The sequence below is a fragment of the Aythya fuligula genome, chromosome 5 (assembly GCF_009819795.1).
Source record: "Aythya fuligula isolate bAytFul2 chromosome 5, bAytFul2.pri, whole genome shotgun sequence".
NCBI lineage: Eukaryota > Metazoa > Chordata > Aves > Anseriformes > Anatidae > Aythya > Aythya fuligula.
In genome coordinates, this window is record NC_045563.1 from 27,489,016 (window position 1) to 27,508,070 (window position 19,055).

Consider the following 19,055-nt stretch of genomic DNA (forward strand, 5'->3'; position numbering starts at 1 on the left):
GTCACAGGATTGTTTTTCGTTTCTTTGGCCAGTTGATCGGAATATAAACAATGTGTACAGCTCTAAGCACTTAGTGCCACAGTTAGCCTGATAATTGAAGTTTATTGTTGCTTTGCAAATGACAGGCAATGCAAATTGATAACAGTAGAGCTGTCTACACTTAGCAGACAATGGAAAATCTGTGAAGAGAGAGATACCCAGGACACTCTGTGCACTGCAAATACTCCGAATGGACACGCAGCTTCTCCTTGCAGCAGTGGAAATTTCCTTGTTTTGAAGACAAATTCTATTAAACTTCCAGAGCACTTGTTTCCCATAGATCTCAAGGACTTAACCTATATTTTTGTTATCTTTGTACTACAGATGGAGGCAGTTGAGGTTAATTAAGTGCCTCAGGTTGCACAGTAAATCAGTGGCAAAGTCAGGGATAAAATGCTCAGGTCCTGACTCCTACACCTGTAGTTTGTCATTTAGAGCAATTTTGGTGGGCAATTTAAAAGATGGCTGAAAAAGATGATGATACCAACCATATGCTGTAATCTTTTGTAGGCATATGCCATCTTATTTATTCATTTCCATTATTGTAGTACTAATACTTCTGTTGTAAAAACATTTTAGCTAAAAGGCTTTATGAAAGGTTTTTGCATTTATTTTGTGTGGTATTGAAGCAAATGATGCTGATGGCTGATTTCTCTAGCAAGTGGCTAATTCACGCCAGGTTTGCATTCTTCTGTGACCCTTCTGTCTTCTACTTCGCTTCAGAAACAGATAGAAAAGGTAACTTAGAGAGTCAGTAGGGGTTGTGAGGCTCATCTTACTGATGAATCTAGGTTTAAATAATCTCCGTGTTTGGTAGACTAACTAGGAGGTTTCCTGTGATACATCTGATACTGTTTTTCCTATCAGATGAGGTTTATTTGAAATAACTTACTGTTGAGTGAAGAAGAGTTTTCCATGTTTGCTGAGCAAAATAGCTTTTCAGTTGTGTGAATTCAGATTTGTTTAGGTGGCTGTGAACTTGAACCATACTTCTAATAGATGCATACTCCAAAAACTTAAAGCTGTCCTTCTAAAAAGGCTGTTAGCTGTGCCATAGGTATGAGAACGTGATATGTGGAAACTGTTTATACATTTTCATCAAAAGCCTAGGGGTTTCCTTTGGGTTAAAGATACCGTCACTGTCGTTTCTCTTTGCTTTCAGTCTCTGCTGCTCAGTGGCAAAACTGGCCAAGAGAGGTAAATCACTTTGTGGGGCTGGCTGTGGGAATCTTAGGCAGCTTTTGCAATGCAGGGAGCCAGAGTCCCCTCTTTGTTGGAGCCAACCCAAAGGGCATCGTCCAGTGACACGGCCAGCAGCACACAAAGATTGAACCCGGGCCTCTGGAGCTGCAGTACAGTATCTCCAGAGAAAGCATTTCTTCCTCCTGTTTTCACTCAGAGCTCTAGAGTTCAGAGGAATAGTAGATTAGTCAGGTTTGACAAAAAGATGAGCATTCGTTGTATCATGGTTTCCTTGATCTCTTCTGAGCTTCAGTTTGTGGACCTTTTCACAAGCATTCTCATCTAGACTTGCAGGGTGATGTGTGAAGCAGCTGATAGTGGAGGAGAGGCCGTGACTCAGGCCGGGCAGCTGGCGGTCTCTGGTGTCAGTTAATCCTCCCTTTGCTCTTACTGGTGAGATAAAAGTGCTTTTTGGGTACAATCAGAGCTGCTACAGCATGTGCAAAATTGGAGATCAGCACTCAGAGAGCCCGGTCGTGAGTGCCTCTCACCATTGCATTGGGCTCCTGGGATAACGTTGTTCTTCACATCTCTTAAACATGACAAGAGGTGTCCTCCGTTCACTCTTATCTACAAAGTGTCTGATGCTGTTCCTGTGATTCTTCTCAGCTTCCAAATTCCTAATTATGTGGAGACAATAAGTGAGAATGAAGGGACTGAGGAGACAATAAATAACACTATTTCAGGAAATCAGACATCATATAGTATGGTTTAAACCTAGTAAGCCTTTGGGAAACTACTCTTTTTGCTGTGGCACTCCAGCTCAGCACTTAGTTTTCTCCGTTTTAACATAATTCTATGATTTTACAGCCAACATTTTCAAACAGCAAAAATTCTTTTTCTTCTGAAAATTTATTCATAATAATTTCCTTGAAGTGATAAGTGATGTTCTTTCAGTAAGGTTTTACCAATTCAATCAGTTTAACCATCTCATTATGCCATTCAGATGACTTAGATGGTCTCACTTTACAGTTTGGAATATAAATGCAGCGTATGACGTGACTCAAAGCTTGCACATATCAGCATCACTGTGGGTGATGCTTAGAGGATGCTTTGTACATAAAGAATGATTCAGTATTTTTCATATACACGAATAATTAAATATGCTCTGGAATACTTTCCAAACAAATATTTGCTTTTGACTACTGAGAGCAGAAAAGTGTGAGATAGCAAGCACGGGACCTTCTGAGAGGATTTGATAAGTGGTGTCACTGATTCGACTGAGTGGTGTGAAGCACAATCAGTCTAGGAAAAAAAAAAAAAAAAGAAAAAGAAAAAAACAGAACCAAAACTATTCGGGTGCATTTTATTTTTTCCTGCCCAAAGGCTAGACAAGAGGAATGCAATAAAAGGCCCTGGACAATTCAGTGGAGGATGCAGTAATCTCCTGTTTAGCTGTTCCCAGAGTCTGTCACCCTCTCTTTAAAGTAACAGTCTGATTATTATTAAACAATCCAGCTTTGTTTTAATAATGTGAATGAGCTGCTTTGCTTGGGAGGGCTTTCATTAGGATTTCAGCATTCAGGCACTGGACAGCTCTTTCAGCGGGTTGATGGAAACAGTTCACCTTTTCTGTCCTTCAGAGGTGCTAACTGACTTATTTTTTGTGACATTTGATGTACAGTTTCTCCTCCCCTAACCTCTAAGGGAATATCAGATACATGTGAAAGTGACTCGGAGAGCATAAATCTTTCATTGTTCTGTGATGTATTTGAGGATCGTAGATATTATAGGTGACTCCCAGGGCAACCCTTCTGCCCAGAACAGAATTGCCTCTTAGCAGATTTCACGGGGCTTTGCCCAGGCTGGGATTCCACCCCATCCTCGAGGAGGTGATACTGTGAACTCTCAAAGCTCATCATCTAGAACAGCTTCTAAGTCTATTTTCCCCTTGTTTCGTACTGTTCGTAGCTAGAATTTATTCTGTCCTGACTTCACTATGACTCAGGTCAAAATATTTCTTCCAGCTCAGTTAGAATTTTAAAACTTCAGGGCTATTGTTGACAATAAGTAGTAGTATAGAAAAGGGGAAAAGATGTATACTCTGACACTGTGACGTTTAGTGAGGTCCATACCCAGCTATATAGTGACAAGGCAGGAGTACCTGGTAGCGTGAGCAGCACAGAAAGTTTGCCACATTTCTCCCCTGAAAACTCCCAGTTCAGTTGTACTTGCTGGGATCATTATCTTTACCCGTTCATCCGGTCAGAAATAAATTAGATAGTTTCCCTGCCATGCTGCTGAAAGCACAGCTGATGCCCAAGTGCCCTAAGTTCATAGGCACTGAGTGTCATGGCTCTGCTGCAGTACCCCAGTGATGCTGCTGGTGTATCCACAGGTGAGGAAGGCCCATCCTGTGAGCAGCACAACTAATGCCATCAGTAGGAGATTTTTTTTTTCCTTTTTTTTCCCTTTTTTTTCCCCTTTCCCTTCTTCACATTCTTCATACTTAGGCCTTCTACATAGCTGTATTTTAAAACATTGTGTTACATTCTTATTGTGTGGACTTCGTTGACTTGAGCACATTGGTATTTTTCCTTGTGTTCTGGATTCCTGGTCGGTTTAACTGGAAGATTTTTTTAGTCTGCCATGGTGGATGGCCGTGTTTTAACAGTAACGGTTCTGTTGTCAGTGGCCAACTTTAGAAGCAGGTCTTTCATAAGGTAAGTTTTGTACCTCTGGGATTTTTCCAAGTCACAGAGAACCATTAAATGGCAGGGAGAAAATGGCCCAGTAAGTCCTGTTCTACATATTGACTTCTGTTTGACAGAAGGTCAAAGGAGCAACCAGCTGTTCTGCTGCCTCCATCAATAATGTGCTCAGTTTTGGCAGAGAAGCCTGACACTTAGGAGTGTTAGACCGTCCCTAGATTATCAGACAGCACCAGCTTTTCAGTGCAGAGCACAGCAAACCTCTCAGATAAGGTAAATCCCACCAAACACTGGAGTGGTTATTAATTCTGAAGCAGTGCAGGGAGTTTGCTGTTCTCGCTGACAAAAGATGTGCTCCAATGTTGGCTGTAAACCAAAGCCCAGCGAGACAGGGACTGCCTTGGAGTACACCTGCAGTACAGTGGGCTTTGAGAGGAGGTGAGCAGATAAGCAGTTGCCATCTGTTTTTAAGAGAACTGCTTCAAGTTTTCTTCAGGAGACTTCAATGAAGTTACTCTACCTTTTTATATTTTTCTGAGTATCTTCTAGTTGTCTGTGGCCAGAAATCCTAATTGGGATGTAAAATGCTGCTTTTGTTGAGAATTAAACTTGCTCCCCTTGGGCAGAATCAGTGCTTCTTGGACTTATTTCCTGCTTTAAGAGCGCATTTATTTTCAGGCATCCTCCAAAACTCTGTAGGCTCCACACTGTTTGTGGGGGTGGCTTCCTGAGAGTACTGGGAAAAATGAGAGCTTGCTGTTCTTCCATGAATACGTGAGAACCTGTGGAATGAGCCCAAGGCTGAGAGCGAGGCGGTCCCGAACTCAAACACTACTTCTGTTACTGATTGTTGTTGTTGTTGGCTGTGAGTAAATCTGTCAAAATCTGTGCATTCCCTTCTGTATACGAGTCAAAATATCAGGGTTTCTCTAGCTTCTAGGGATGCGTGTTTTGAATATTTGAGTCATCCTTTGTAAGAAGAGTTTTGACAAGAGCACATGGCAACAGCTTTTCTCGTTAAAACAAACAACAACAGAACAACAAGGAATCTAAAAGCTACCCGCTGGCTCTCCTGAGTGGGCAATGTGGCCATACGCAGCACAGGAAGATCCCTGTACCTGTCCTGAGAGCTGAGACATGGCAAACTCTGGAGTTCCTGTAGGGATGAGAAGAGCCAGCAGCTTCGCTCAGGTAGCTGTTGGCTGTGCCTTTGTTTCTGCTCTTGCTGTCAGTCTGTAGTACATAACGACAGCTGATCTGGGTATTTGAACAGGAATAGGTCTGAGACTTGGCAAACAGGCCTTGCCGTGGTAGCGGTAAGTGCTTCATGTGCCTAGTGATCGGTCAGAAAAGGTTCACGTTCTCCTCCTCAAAGCCAAGGGATGACTCCATTCATTCCAGGAAAAGGTCTGTGACCGTCATTTTGAAGATCCTGGGTTTCAGTTCTACTCTGGCACTTCCTGTGCATCTTTGAACATGTCAAGGGTTAAGTCTGAATGTGGAGTTCCATACATGTTTCAGAGGTCTGCAAATCCCAGCTGTTGCAGAGAATTTAGTCATGAATATGTTTTAAAATAAATAATAGGGTTAGATTAATGTTAACAAGTGAAATGGAAGATTTAATTGCTTACATCTGCCAAGTAACCTACTTTCAGATGTGTTTTTTTTTTTATTTTTTTTGTATTTCTACCTAATATTAAGAGAGTTAAAAATGAAATCTTGAGAATCATGTATAAATCAAGAGTCTGCAGACATACTTTAAATGTTGTTTTAACTAAACTTTATTTTTGATGCAGTGGAAACAGCTGTATTACCACAGTTGAACAACTTTGCTTCAAGGTAATGTCATTTATATATGCAGAATGTTACATCCCAAAATGTTACAGCAAAACCAGGGGTTGTTCTACTGTTCCATATAACATAAACCAGGGATTTCTGCTGACTTGGAGTTGGGTCTTATATTTAGCTATTCCGGTTCAGGTGCTTGCTGTGCTGCAGAAACTCTGGTGCAGTACCACTGTTTAAAGAATATAAAAGCCATAAGCACTACAGGGCAATTTGATATAGTTCTTTGAGCCCTTAGCATCTGATCTCCTTTTTGTGGAAAGTCTGTGGAAAATGCCTTCAGAAATGTGCATCACAAAGGTCACTGGTTAACAAATGTCTCACAACTCTTTGGTCTTACAGATAGCACTAGGACATACCTGAAAGTACGCAGAGGTATTCTGAGATCTGCAGCCCACTCAGGGCTTTTTTCTTCTAAATAATACATTGTGAAGAGAACCTGTGTCTGTTTTCCCATTACTTGCTCTCCGGTGGTTCTCACATGCCTTCTGGTCACAGGCATTGCATACATCAGAGCATCCTAACATGCAGGCCAGCATGGAAAGGGTGTGCTTGATAAAAGCCTTTCGTGTGCCAGGGCATGACGGCTGCGTCAGGCTGCTGCTGTGCTGTAGCTTGGAGGAACGCGCAGTCCAGCTCTTTGGAGCTTGGAGCCTAATCTGTGCACTAAAGCCTTTAATGTGTCCATGTGCTTAGGTCCACAGACAGCAGTTACGGAGTTAGTGGTTCAGAGAATGTGTTTTAGAGGGTATCTCGACCTTGTGAGTTGTACTTATGGAGGGGGACAGGAGTGAAGTCTGGTCAGGGGGCCCCAGAGAGATTTGAGAGTTGTGGTCATTCGTGAACTTGAATATCCAGAGCAGCCCGGGGAGGAATAAGGAAACTTATGACAATATATGGAGCAGAAGTAGGTTACATTCCACCACACCTCTTTGATGTACCTGCAGGAAATAAGGATGCAAAGATGGATCAGGTGCGGGATCCCATTTCTGAGGGTGGTAAGCAACAGGTGACTGGAAGAAACAGGCAGGTGATGCAGTTGCACACAGGGGCAGGTTGTTAGTACCTTATATTAAAACCACTAGTAAGAATGTACGAGTTCTCTCTGAATTTTCTCTGCTTGATGAGTCTGCAGTGGTTGCCTTAAATTACCACTTAGATTTCTAATCTACTCCTTGCCTCCTCCTTTGTACTGAGTAGACCAGTGAGATTTTGTCTAAGTGGTTGAGCAACTGTAAATGAGCCCCGTTAACATGTCTTGTAGTGAGTGAACAATCAACCACCCGTGCCCCCCTGCCCCAAAGACATCAGATGTGTGTTCAGTGCCTCGCAGAACTGTGGCTGTGGGAAAATGGCTCAGTCGTAATCACCGTGTTTGACTCCTGCCCTCAGATGCCAGCTCTTTGATCGGAATTACCTGCAGGTGTATAGAGCATGTGTCCAACTTGATTGTAACACATTTCCTTCCGATGGATCAGAAGTGACTAGGCAGGGGAATTATCACTGTGGAGAGTGTTGTTAAGCTCTTGGCTCTGACTTTCAGAACTGCAATCAATATTAGCCCTGTGTTTGGGCTGGTTGTACATTGACACAAGCATATGCACTCCTTGGTGGTCGTTGAGCATATTTAGAATAGAACCACTGAATCTAGTGATTCGGAAGAGACCTGCAAAGACCACATAGTCCAGCCACTTGCTTAGAGCAAGTCCAATTAGAGCAGCAGCTCAGGAGCATGTGCAGTCAAGTTTTTGGTGTCCTCAAGGATGGAGATTTCAGAGCTTTTCTAGGTCTTTCATAATGTTGGGCCATCATCAAGGTGAAACATTTTCTTCATATAGCATCCGAATTTCTCATGTTCTGGCTGTGTGAGTTGCCTCTTGACCTCCTTCTGCGCACCTCTGAGATGAATGTGGCCCTTTCTTCTCTCTGCTCTCCCAATTAAGTAGTTGTAGAGAGCACCAAGGTTTCCCCTGAGCCCTCTCCTTAAAGCTTTACAAATCCAGCTCTCCCAGCCTCTCCACACCTATCACCTTCTCCAGCACCTTAAGCATTGTGGTAGCTCTTTGCTGAAGGCACCACAGTATATTGAAGCTGTTTTTATACTGGGGAGCTCCATACTGGGCAGAGGACTCCTGATGGGATCTAATGAGTCCCTTTGAGAGAGGAAGAATTGCTCTCCCTGGCCTGCAGGTTGCATGCTGTTAATCCAGCCCAAGATGCGCTTGATCATCTTTGCTGAAAGGGCACACAGCTGACCTGTGTTCCTCTTGTACTCTAGAAACCCCAGGTCTTTCTCCCTAAAGCTGTTGTTGAGCCAGGTGGCTCCCAACCTGTACTGTTGTAGAGTAATTTGTCTTACTGTTTGCTCACAGGGCTGTATAGACACACAGTACACTTGCATAAGCACAAACACACGCTACTGCCGCTTTCAAAGTGCCCAGATTTTTAATGAGTTTATTCTGTGATACCCTCAATTGAGATGGCAGAAGTGTGTGCTTAAAACAGCCCTATCACTTGAGGATGATATATGTTCTTGTTGCAACGCTGCTGTTTTGTCAGTACTGTTTCATGCTGCAAGGGCACAGATTTCACCACGCAGTTATTTTTCAAGAAAGGCTATGACAAGTATTTTCCCTTCAGTCTTGCACTAACAAATTGTGGCTAATCTATACTAGGATTACTAAATGAGACAAAATGAAGCAGAAAAACACTACTAATGTCAATGGCCATACCACCAGTACTTGCCTTATGCCATAGATTGTAAGCAATGATGGCTTGACTGCTTGTACCGTATAGTAGTTGTTCATGCTCAGAATTGCTTTTGTGGTTGGGAGTCAAAATACAGAGTGGGCAGATCCGTAGATCTATCTAGACTTCATTGTATGTACAATTTTCCACTAGATATCTTGAGTAGGAAGGGACTACAGACAGTCCTGGAAGCTTTACTATCACAGTCCTCTATCCCTCCCACTAGGCAAGGGTACCTGGCTGACTTGGGGCACACCAGTGCAGTATTGTGGAGGAGCTGGTTCTAAGCAGCCCTGGAACGCGAGGTAGCAGGAGGTAGATTTCCAGTTCACACAAATGATTTTGGGGTGTTCAAATGCTGCCTCTGGTTGCTAAGAGATGGATTCAGTGGTTTCCCCTACAGTACATATTAAATTATTACATTAAATCTGTTTATTTGTTTTTTTTAAATGAGGAAATGATGTCACATGCTATGAAAAATTGCCCATGTTTATTTTTGCTATATTAAAAGCATGCCTAGTAAAGATTCTCTGGATATGGTGATCGGACAAAGTCCTGGGACATGTTTACCAACAATATCGCTTCTTGCAGCTGTGGACAAATGTGTTTTGTGTGGACTTCCCTCATACTTCCTAAGAAGGAACTACAGGATGCTTTGGCTTTCTTTTCTCATTAAGTTGAAAAAAAGGGAAATTTTATGGAGATTATATTTTGGTGCCCATTTTAGATTGCTTAGTGGATAGGTTAAGAACAGAGTGTTAAGTTCAGTGAGGAATCTAAATACCAGTATTTGGGGGACTTTGGTTCCTCTTGGAACAACAGGTGATGGCCATGTTGTTAATCACAGTATTTTACATCATTCTCCTGATAAGATGTACGCTGTCTTACAGCAGTGTCTTTCAATGTACTTACTCTAGGCTCTGCTGCACACTTCTCCATGGTCCCTGCGGTAGCAGTGCTGCAGTGAAACTGAAAACAGCACTGAAATTTATGGGTACTGAGGACCCTGCTGTTAATTCTCTTGATAGCCATACTGCAACAGGAGCCGTGCAGTCATTAGCATGTCATGATATATGGCTGTACAGAACATTAACAGTGCTGTGGGAATTCTCAGAAATTTCATAGCTACCTTCAATCTTTCCTTGGCTAACTGCTAAACAGCCCTTCTGTTTCCCTTTTTTTTTTTTTTTTTTTTTTTTTCCAGCACGAGATGAGAACATGGCCACTTTCCGTGGTTCCGAATACCTTTGCTATGACCTGTCTCAAAACCCCATCCAGAGCAGCAGCGATGAGATCACTCTGTCCTTCAAGACGTGGCAACGCAACGGGCTCATTCTGCACACCGGCAAGTCTGCTGATTATGTCAACCTGGCCCTGAAAGACGGCGCAGTCTCGCTGGTCATTAACCTGGGGTCTGGGGCCTTCGAGGCCATTGTGGAGCCTGTCAATGGCAAATTCAATGACAACGCGTGGCACGACGTTAAGGTGACACGCAACTTGCGGCAGGTAATGGTGATGGGGAGAAAATGCTGGGGAAAACATTCTGTTTTATTCGGACAGGGGCAAAGTGGAGGGACTAATGGGGATGTTCGGTGGGATTGCTAGAGTTTCTTGTTCTCTGGATGTCAATATCTAAAGGACAATGAAAAAAATTAGTGGGAATTTATCCCCATTGCGGTATCTTCAGTTCCACTTCATTAATTTTCTGTTTTTCTTGGTTTGATTTAATAAAATCTTGTGCCATAACTTTACTTTCATCTCCCTTTTTCTTTTCTCTTTGTTCTACATTTTTTATTTTATTATTTCCTTAATTATGATTCAATCTTATCAGTAATATTCTTGTTGCATTTAATTACTGTGGGAATGGAATCTCTTTTTTCCAGCAGCCAATGCTCTACACCTCTCTTCTTTTTATTTAAATTTTGTTAATTTGTCTAGCCATTGCCATGATGTCATAATTCTAATTCTGGAATTATTTTTCCTTTACTTTTTTTCTTTTGTGTGTGCATGCAAGTGTGCAGGTATGCAGGCTGGTGGGTATGTGTGTAATTATTTTACCTTTATAGCTTTTGAATTAATTGGCTGGAGTCTTTCTGAGTCTTCTTGATTCTCTGTTCTGTTCTTGTTTATTTTTCCCATTCTTTCTATAATGAGATTCTACTTTATTTCTTGTGTCTCTGTCTGAGACTCTTCTGTTGGCTGTGAGGATTGGAAAAGTGGAAGGATCAAAAAAGCCAAGCAAACCCAGACCAATCCAACACGCTACAATTCCACTTTGGAAAAGCTTGGTCTGATTTTACCACTAATTTTGCACATTTCCATGCTGCCTTTCTAAGCAGACAACTCTACCAGGTGACGTATTTGGTAGTAGGCTAGCCTTAAAATCCTGAAGCCTTTCTCATGAAATATAAATTGAGACATAAATACATAAGATAAAATTAAATAACCTTGCTCTGAAAGTTGGTGAATATATCATGTCACTCCACATGATAAATGAGGCTTACACTGTGGATAGGAGTTATTTGGTGTCATGCTGATTGGTAGAGGCAGCAGAAATAGCTTGTAAACTGAAATTTTAAAATCAATTTGTGACAACAAAGTGATCTATTTGCTCATTAATGTGAATATTAACACAACCATTAATAGTTTTATTCAAGTTAATATAACGTCTTTTGCTGAGAAAACAGCTTTTATGGTAACTTTTTACAGTAGTGAAAAAAAAAATATTTGTGAGTATAGGCCTATCTGTGAGTATCAGTGCCAGGGACCAGAAAAGGTCTTTACCAACAGATGTTAGTGGGTAATTTCTGTTGTGGCTATTTTACATCTGTTTGTTAAATATTTGGGTTTGAGGGTAAAGGTCTTTCCTATGTGAATTCCTGTATGTCTACATTTTCAGGATGTTTGGTTGTTTGATGACAAATCTGTTGCCAAACTTTCATGAGACTGCAGGGTTCTTGCTCATGGCAGGATTAGCCTATTTTCACTAGTTTATGCGCAGATGCAGATTTAATTTCTAATGCAGTGGATGGGTCTTAATGATCCTATTTTGTGCAAATGCTCCCATCAGTCTAGTAGAGGGAGATGCACCAACTGGTTGAGGTCTGTCAGTCTGGAAGAGCCCAAAATACTGCTTTGTTTGACGTGTTTCTTATTTTCAGATGGTGTCAGAATGTCTGGTCTCTGAATATCTCAGTGTAGTTTTACTGGTCATTTTAGTTAATTGTGCCTTTTGTTTTTGATAGAGATTAGTTTTCAATGGGAAAATGAGCCTGAAGCAAAATGTATCCTTGCTTCATGACAGGTTTGCTTTGGATCTTGAAGAAGTAGAAAGTGGGGAAGGATTCTAGATGAAACTGTGGATGGGAAACTCTCACTCTTTCTTAATCTTTCAGCTAGCGATTTCATATTTTTTGAGTCCATGGTTAAACAGAAATATGTCTCTGCCTCTTTGATTAGGTCAGGACAGCGTTGTGGCAATTAAAAGGAATCTGGTGAGCCTCCTGCCAGTTAAGCAGCACTGGAAATTTCTAATCCTCCTGTTCTATTGACTGTGAATATTTTCCTGTGATCCTGAATTCTTAAAGGGTCCAACTTGTCTTGGCAAGAAAGATGATAATTCAATAAGATGGTTTTGATATTTCCAAAGACAGAGCAATCTTAACAAAATAAAATAAAAATAAATAGCAGAGATGATTTGTGATCCAGTTGTAGCAATAGGTATGTTAGAATGCAGTTCAACCCAAAAATGTCAATAAGGCTGGATTTTTTTTTTCTTTTTTGAGTTTTCCCTGTATACTTTTGTTTTAACTTCTGCCTAAGTTTGGTCACAAAATGATGACATTTACTCAGAATCTAAAAGTACCTAGAAATTGGAACTGATGAGGCCTTAAGGAGAAGCAGTCGAGAAAGCTGTCATCTAAAAAATATTGGTAAGTTTAAACACCAGGTTTCAATAAATACAAGCCTTAAATGCTTTAGCCTTCCTGTTAGGTTCTGTGCTTTCTTACTGCTAATTGATATTACTGGGGATGAAGAAGTCTTAAAACCATTCAATCTCTAGGATAGAGTTGGAAAATGAGTTTGACTGATATTTAGTTAATATTGGCTATGGACATTTTTCAGAATGCAACTGAGAATGGTCATTGTGTATCTTGACCTTTTAAGGCTATGAACGTTAATCTATTAATTTATGTAAAGTCCTGTAATTTCATCATATAGAAGATGTAATTAACATCAAAATAGATTATTTACAAGGTAAAAAGTTGTATACTTTTTTGTTCATTACATCCTATATAATTTTGTATGTAATAAATTATCTACTCTGCATCTTTCCTGACACAAATTGACCTGTAAACTTGCAACATTATATAGGTCACTTGGAAGTCTTCTTTTCAGCTATGTCCAAGTTTCCTCAAAGAAAACAACTAAACAAAAACCCAACAGCAAAGAATTGCCCATGAATATTAAGGCATAAACTTGAAAATAAATGTGAAATTCCAAGAATATGATCCAAAGCTAAAATAAGTCCAGGTAAATGGATTATTGGAAGCATTAAGATGCCATCTAGTCGTCTCTGCTCTTTTTGGGGACGAGAGAAGGGAGGAAGATTTGCATAATTTTTTGGCTGTTCCTGGAATTAGAGCAGATCTTTAAATAGCTGGACTTTTGCCCAGTACATTTTAGAGTTGTTAAATGTTTTGTAGTTAATCTAGTAGAGTACTAAGTGCTTCCTATTTTTTTATCAAATGACTATCACAGCAGTTAATCTCCTTAGAGACAAACCATGTGAACCCACAGATTCCCTTGAGTAGTGATTGTTAATGTCAAAGCAAATCTCCTTGTTTATTTATCTTATTATTTCAGTTAAAACTAAGCCCCGTTTCTGCTTTGTGTGAAACCTTTACTAGAAATAGGATCATGGCTGTATTTTACCAGGACTTTCAGAGGGGCAATATGGTTTGGAGGAGCAGAGGAGACTGAAGGTCAGACTTCCCAACCCTGTCTTCAGCTCTGCTGCTGACACTCCGTGTCATTTTTAGCATGCTCTTCCCTCCCCATGGCAAAGCCCAACTTCTTTCTTTATAAAAGTGGGATTCCTAACACAGTAATGTCAATTCACAACCGTTTGAAATGTGCAAGATGGATTTTATGTGAGGCAGCATAGATCTTCCTTGTGTAACTTACTGTTAAAAACTGTGACCGCAATGTGGCAAGGAGTCGGAGCCTCCATAGGCTGCGCTTCTATATTAGCACTGAAGCTAGTCACCGTGCAAAATCTGCTGTGGAGAGATCTTGAGTTCCTCAGCTGCTAAAAAGCAAGCAAAATATGTGTAGGTTCAAGCAGTTGGCATCCATGTATCTTTGGAGGGATTGGCAAAGCATCCGCATAGCTGTGCTAAACTCAACTAAAGCACTAGTTGATGAATTCTCCTTGCTCTGTAATATAGATGCAGTAAAACAAGAGACACAATACATACCATCAATCTTCTGTTTTCCAACCTTGATGCAAGTGACAGAATTCATCCTACACAATTTCTCAACATATTTCTTCCTAACAGAGGAGAGGTTCAACCCCTATGTGCTCAGGTGACACAAACACCCAAGGGCACACGTTTTTGTATGCTTCTCCTAAAAGTCACAAACTCACCTGCTGTAAAGAAACCTGCTGACTGAGAAATTTGTAAGGACGGATTCAGAGTCTTGGACTTGTCTTCATTTGTGTTCTCCAGACAAAGAAATATTGGCCTGCCTCTGGTTCTCTATGACACGTGGGGATAGTGAGGCCTGAAAGACAAACAAGAATATAGAGGTGATGGTGGGTGGAAGAAGGGGGAGTCATGGTTGGGTTTGTGCTGGAGGGGAAAACTGGTGTATGCAACTGTGAGGGAAAGGTTCTTTCTTGGGGGAAGCACCTTCATGGGTATCTGCAAGGTAAGTATTGCACTGCTTTAATTTTGCTTTAGTCCTGGATAATGTATTTAAGAGTTGAAGTTAATGACTAATACCAGGGTGGGAAGACTGGGCAGCGCCCTTCTTCCTTACAGAGTAGATGGCATGGTTCCCCATAGAGTCCTGGTCATATTGTCCTCTTTCTCACTTTGTGTGTGTCAGGTGCCCCACGCCTTTTTTTGAAAGACTAACACTAGACCATTCATGCAATGTGTCATTTTTACTAACCAACTAATGTACTAACACCCTAACGACTCATCTTTGCTTTTAGTTATTTTAATTAACAATCGTTCTGTTCACGATTTTTTAATTTCCTTTCTTCCCCCTTTTCCGCAAAGCACTCAGGCATTGGACACGCTATGGTAAACAAACTACATTGTCTGGTAGATATCATTCTTATTGTCTCTTTTTTTTGGGTTTGCCGTGTGTTACCTGCCTTTTCCTTCCCCTACTCCCCTTTATCCCCCCTCCTTTATACTTACTACTTTAATTTTATTTTGATTTCACTGAAAACACATTTCTTTTTCTTTACTATTCTTTTTTAATGGAAAAAAATAAGACAAGCAATAAACACAAATACTCTGGAAATGGGGTTTGGACATTTCTTCCATTGGTTTCCTCACCTCCCTTTTCAGTTCATCTTTTGTATTCCAGTGGTATTTTTTTCTCCTTTGCTCTTGAGTTTAGCTTTCTGAGTTTTGCTTTTTTCTTTTTTATCCCCTTTTGATTTTTTTTTTTTTTTTTTTTTGTAACTCTGAAGGTTTCTGGATCAGAACCATTGCAGGGCCTCTAGTCCGTGGTGGTGAAGGCTCTCTTTTTCTCTCATCCTTTTGTTGTGGCAACGGCTCTTATAGGCAAAGTGGCCGGAGTTGTCCTCTTTCTCCCCACTTTCCCTCACTTCCCTCCCTCCTCTTTCTCTCCTCCTGCTTCTCTTTCTCACTTTCTCTCTCTCTGACTTTCCACCTGCCGTGGCCGAAAGGAGCTCAGCCGGTTGTTTGTTTCAGTACACACTCTGCATGGCATGTCCACGTCTGGTGACTCGCCCGTCTCCTACTGGCCTCAATATACTTTCCTCCATCTTCCCTTCAAACCACTAACAACATATAAGCAAAACACATCAAATTCACTTGCTCCTCTCTCTCCCTCTCCTTCTGTTCCCCTTCACTCGCCATGTGTTTGGGGTTAGAGGTTTTGGGGACTTTACTGTTTGTTTTTGAGTTTGTTGGATTATTATGGGGTTTGTTTGGTATTTTTATTTTTGATTGCATGCGAGTGTGAAATAGTTTTTCCTCTCTCACTCTCTCTGCTATCTTTTTTTTTTTTTTCCTCTCATCTTTCTGGGCTCCAGATATAATAGCATGATGTATCAGAGCGCAGTATGTGCATGCTTTGTGTTTTCTTTTGTTCTCATCTCTGCTTCTTTCTCTTTCTCTCTCATTGGTGTGCGGTTGATTTATTTTATTGTTTTATTTTATTTTGATTTCTTTTGTATTTGTATTTTGGTTGAGTTAGTTTGTAAAATACATTTTTTTTCTTTTAATTTTATTTTTGTGGTGGGTGGCGGGTGTGTGTGTCTCTAGGTACATGGCATGCACATCCATAATGTATTGAAAGTGAGATCCTCTCCCCACCCCTCCCTGAATGCATGACCGTCAGTGTGCTGTGAGCAAAAGAAACATAAAAAATAAAAAATACCAACCTCGTCTTCATTAGTGCTTTTCTTTTACTAACAACCATAACTAACTGTAATCATTAAAATAAATACTAATTAATCATAAAATCAACTAATATGAGAAATCTTTTTCAAGGACAGTTCCATTTTCTGGCCTGAGTAGACTGCAAGCATCTCAATGGGTAGACTGCTGGCTCAGCCTGAAAGTGCTGATATACCAGAAAGGGAAGCAGATGCTGAAGCATTTCCATTGTGGGTGAAGCAGACCAGAAAATGGAGCTTGGTTGAACTAACAACAAAAGCAACAACAACAAAAAAACCTCTCAAAAACACAAAAACCAAATCTCAACAAAATCTTTAATAAAACCAACATAAAAATGTAAGGGAGGTGATTTGTTCTGTTCAGGATTGTAAGGTCATTGCTTGGATTTTTTTGTCCATTGTGTCCCTTGAATAGGTGACCATCTCTGTGGATGGCATCCTTACCACCACGGGCTATACACAGGAGGACTACACCATGCTGGGCTCAGATGACTTCTTCTACGTGGGAGGGAGCCCCAGTACTGCTGACTTACCTGGCTCTCCAGTAAGCAACAACTTCATGGGTTGCCTCAAAGAGGTAAGTATTTCAAATGAATTATTGTTTCTGTGCTTTTTCTTTCTCAAAATCATTACTTTTTCCCTCCTGTCATTGCACACTCAATGTCTTTTTGTCATGATAAATTTCACGGTGATACTGCAATGTCACTGTAAGGATAAACTTGTCATTCAGCTGGACGGAAGGCATCAGCTGCAAAAGTCATGAGCTTATGGTCAGAATCAAAATTCTGGTGCTTGAATTACAAGAACAATAAAAAATTACAGTAACAAAAAAAGATAAATGGCTTACAGCATGTTTGTGGTGGAAAATTATCATTAGCAGTATATTTGGGATCATTTTTAAGCTCCTGGATTTTACCTAAGAATGTAGTCAGTTGTGAGTTTTCCAGGAAGATACATAGGTAGAATAAACTGCAAAACTGAAAGATGAAGATAATATAAAATGTGTATGCAAATTAAGTGAAAAGAGTTGAAACATGAGAGCATAATGCAGATAGAGCAGTAACGTGGCCTGTGGACTTGAAGTGCACTGTGTTGGTAAGTCTCTGCAGCAGAGAGCTGCTGCATTGGTCATGAACAGTTAGCCGGCTTCCAAAGCCATGTTGTCTCATGCTGGCTGCCTGCCCTGTCTCATAGCTAATCTACAACTTTGAGAAAATCCACGCGTGGGTAACAGAGATTGGAGTGCCTGGCTGGCAGCAGGAACCAGAATAATAGACTAGTGTTCCTTGAAAATAGTAACAAGAAGAAAATAAATGATGAAGCCACAGCTGAATTCTGAAACTTGGTGCAGTTGTTTGGGGTTATGCTGTGTGCAGGTGCTGTGGCCTGACGTCAGCATTTGTCATCTTTCCTAATTCTCCTATCAGAATTTGTGATGATCGCTGTCATTAATGGTGATATCTGTCAACATCCCCAAAATGTACTATAGAAAGCTAACTGAAAAAAACAGCTTAAGTTTTCTGTCAGTCAGCTTCCTAGCTAGTTTGGAATAAGAGTTTGCTGCGAGAAACTTCCTATGTTGTGATTTTATAGTAATTCTGTTTTTCACAGGGTGTGGCAGGGTGGGTCTCATTTTACATGCAGCCAGGAGGGATGCCATAACATCTCTTGGTTCGAACATTTACTATCAGAGGGAAAGCTGAGCCAAGTTTTCATGCAGGAGTCACGGAAACAGCCGTGCTGAGCTAGATGTTGTTCCAGGGCTGTAACTGTCTGACAAGTTACCATCCTACAAATGCTTGACTTGTGGTGTCAGGGCTTGTACCTCATGTGCCAGTCTGCTGATGTGAGTGATGGCTGTCGGTCTGGAGCTGCTGTCCTGCCTGACCTCTGCATTAGTGAAGGAGATGCACGTATGCTGGAAATGAGTGTGTGAGCATCTTACATAGGAAATGGAACTGCCCTGCTGAACACGAGCTGTCATACAGGCATCAAATCTTTCTGTTTTCATCCTTAGAGCCTTGGGCCTGATTTTCATAGGCACTGAGCATCCCAGATTGAAATCAAGAGGCGATACAGCTTCTTAGTGTCTCTTTAAATCAGGATCTTAATTTTATTTATGGATGCTATGAACATAACACTTAGCAGAGGCCATTTTATGTGTGCTTTAAGTCAAGCCAATGGAGCAGAGAAAGCAGTGACAAGAAAATCTTCAGCAGCTTTATTATTTATATAATCATTTGTATTCTATTAGCTTGCACAATGTGCTAAGAGCTGCTTACATAGCCGTCCCAGCCTTATAATACTTTGTGTGAAGAAAAACCAAGCAACCACTTAAGAATGGGAGGAAGAGGGAGAAAGCAGATAATCAGAATGTGCTTTGTAATCTTCACTTGACTAGGCAGTGACAGGAGATGTGTATGAGGAACTGTCTAGACTTACAGACAGGCTGTTGCTGGCTGGTTTTGAGCTACAGCCTGCTTAATAGCAACCTGTTCTTAGTAGTGGCCCATGGGTGCTTTCAGCTGCTGTGGAAATGTGTGCAAAATGGCTTCTGAGGACATCAAGTATATATAATTCACCAAACATAAATGTGCAGTGCAGGATTGTGATGAGGAGACGCTTGGAAATGGGATCAATGGAGAAATGTAATGAAAGCCACGTTTGTAATTAATGCTGTGCATTGCCAGCCCATGGTTCTTACAGAGCCCTTAGGCCCCAGGATGAGTTAGCACTGGTACTACTGGTAGGATAGACCGTAACAACAAATATTTTTCCTGGGAAGGCAAAGAATTGATGCAGACTTCGGCGTGAAAATTTCTGTCCTCACCCTCTAACCTCTCGTTTCATCTAGGCTGTGTAAG

At 41.0% G+C, this 19,055-nt stretch overlaps 1 protein-coding gene across 13 annotated transcripts in view; it reads left to right on the plus strand.

Annotated features, from left to right (window-relative positions):
- NRXN3 (neurexin 3) overlaps positions 1 to 19,055 on the plus strand; it is a 978,580-nt gene that overhangs the window by 243,205 nt on the left and 716,320 nt on the right. For all 13 annotated transcript variants that reach the window (XM_032188606.1, XM_032188602.1, XM_032188603.1 and 10 more), the window contains exons 6-7: positions 9,730 to 10,031; positions 16,607 to 16,768. In XM_032188606.1, the coding sequence (XP_032044497.1) occupies positions 9,730 to 10,031; positions 16,607 to 16,768 (464 nt within the window). The remainder of the gene's footprint in view (positions 1 to 9,729; positions 10,032 to 16,606; positions 16,769 to 19,055) is intronic.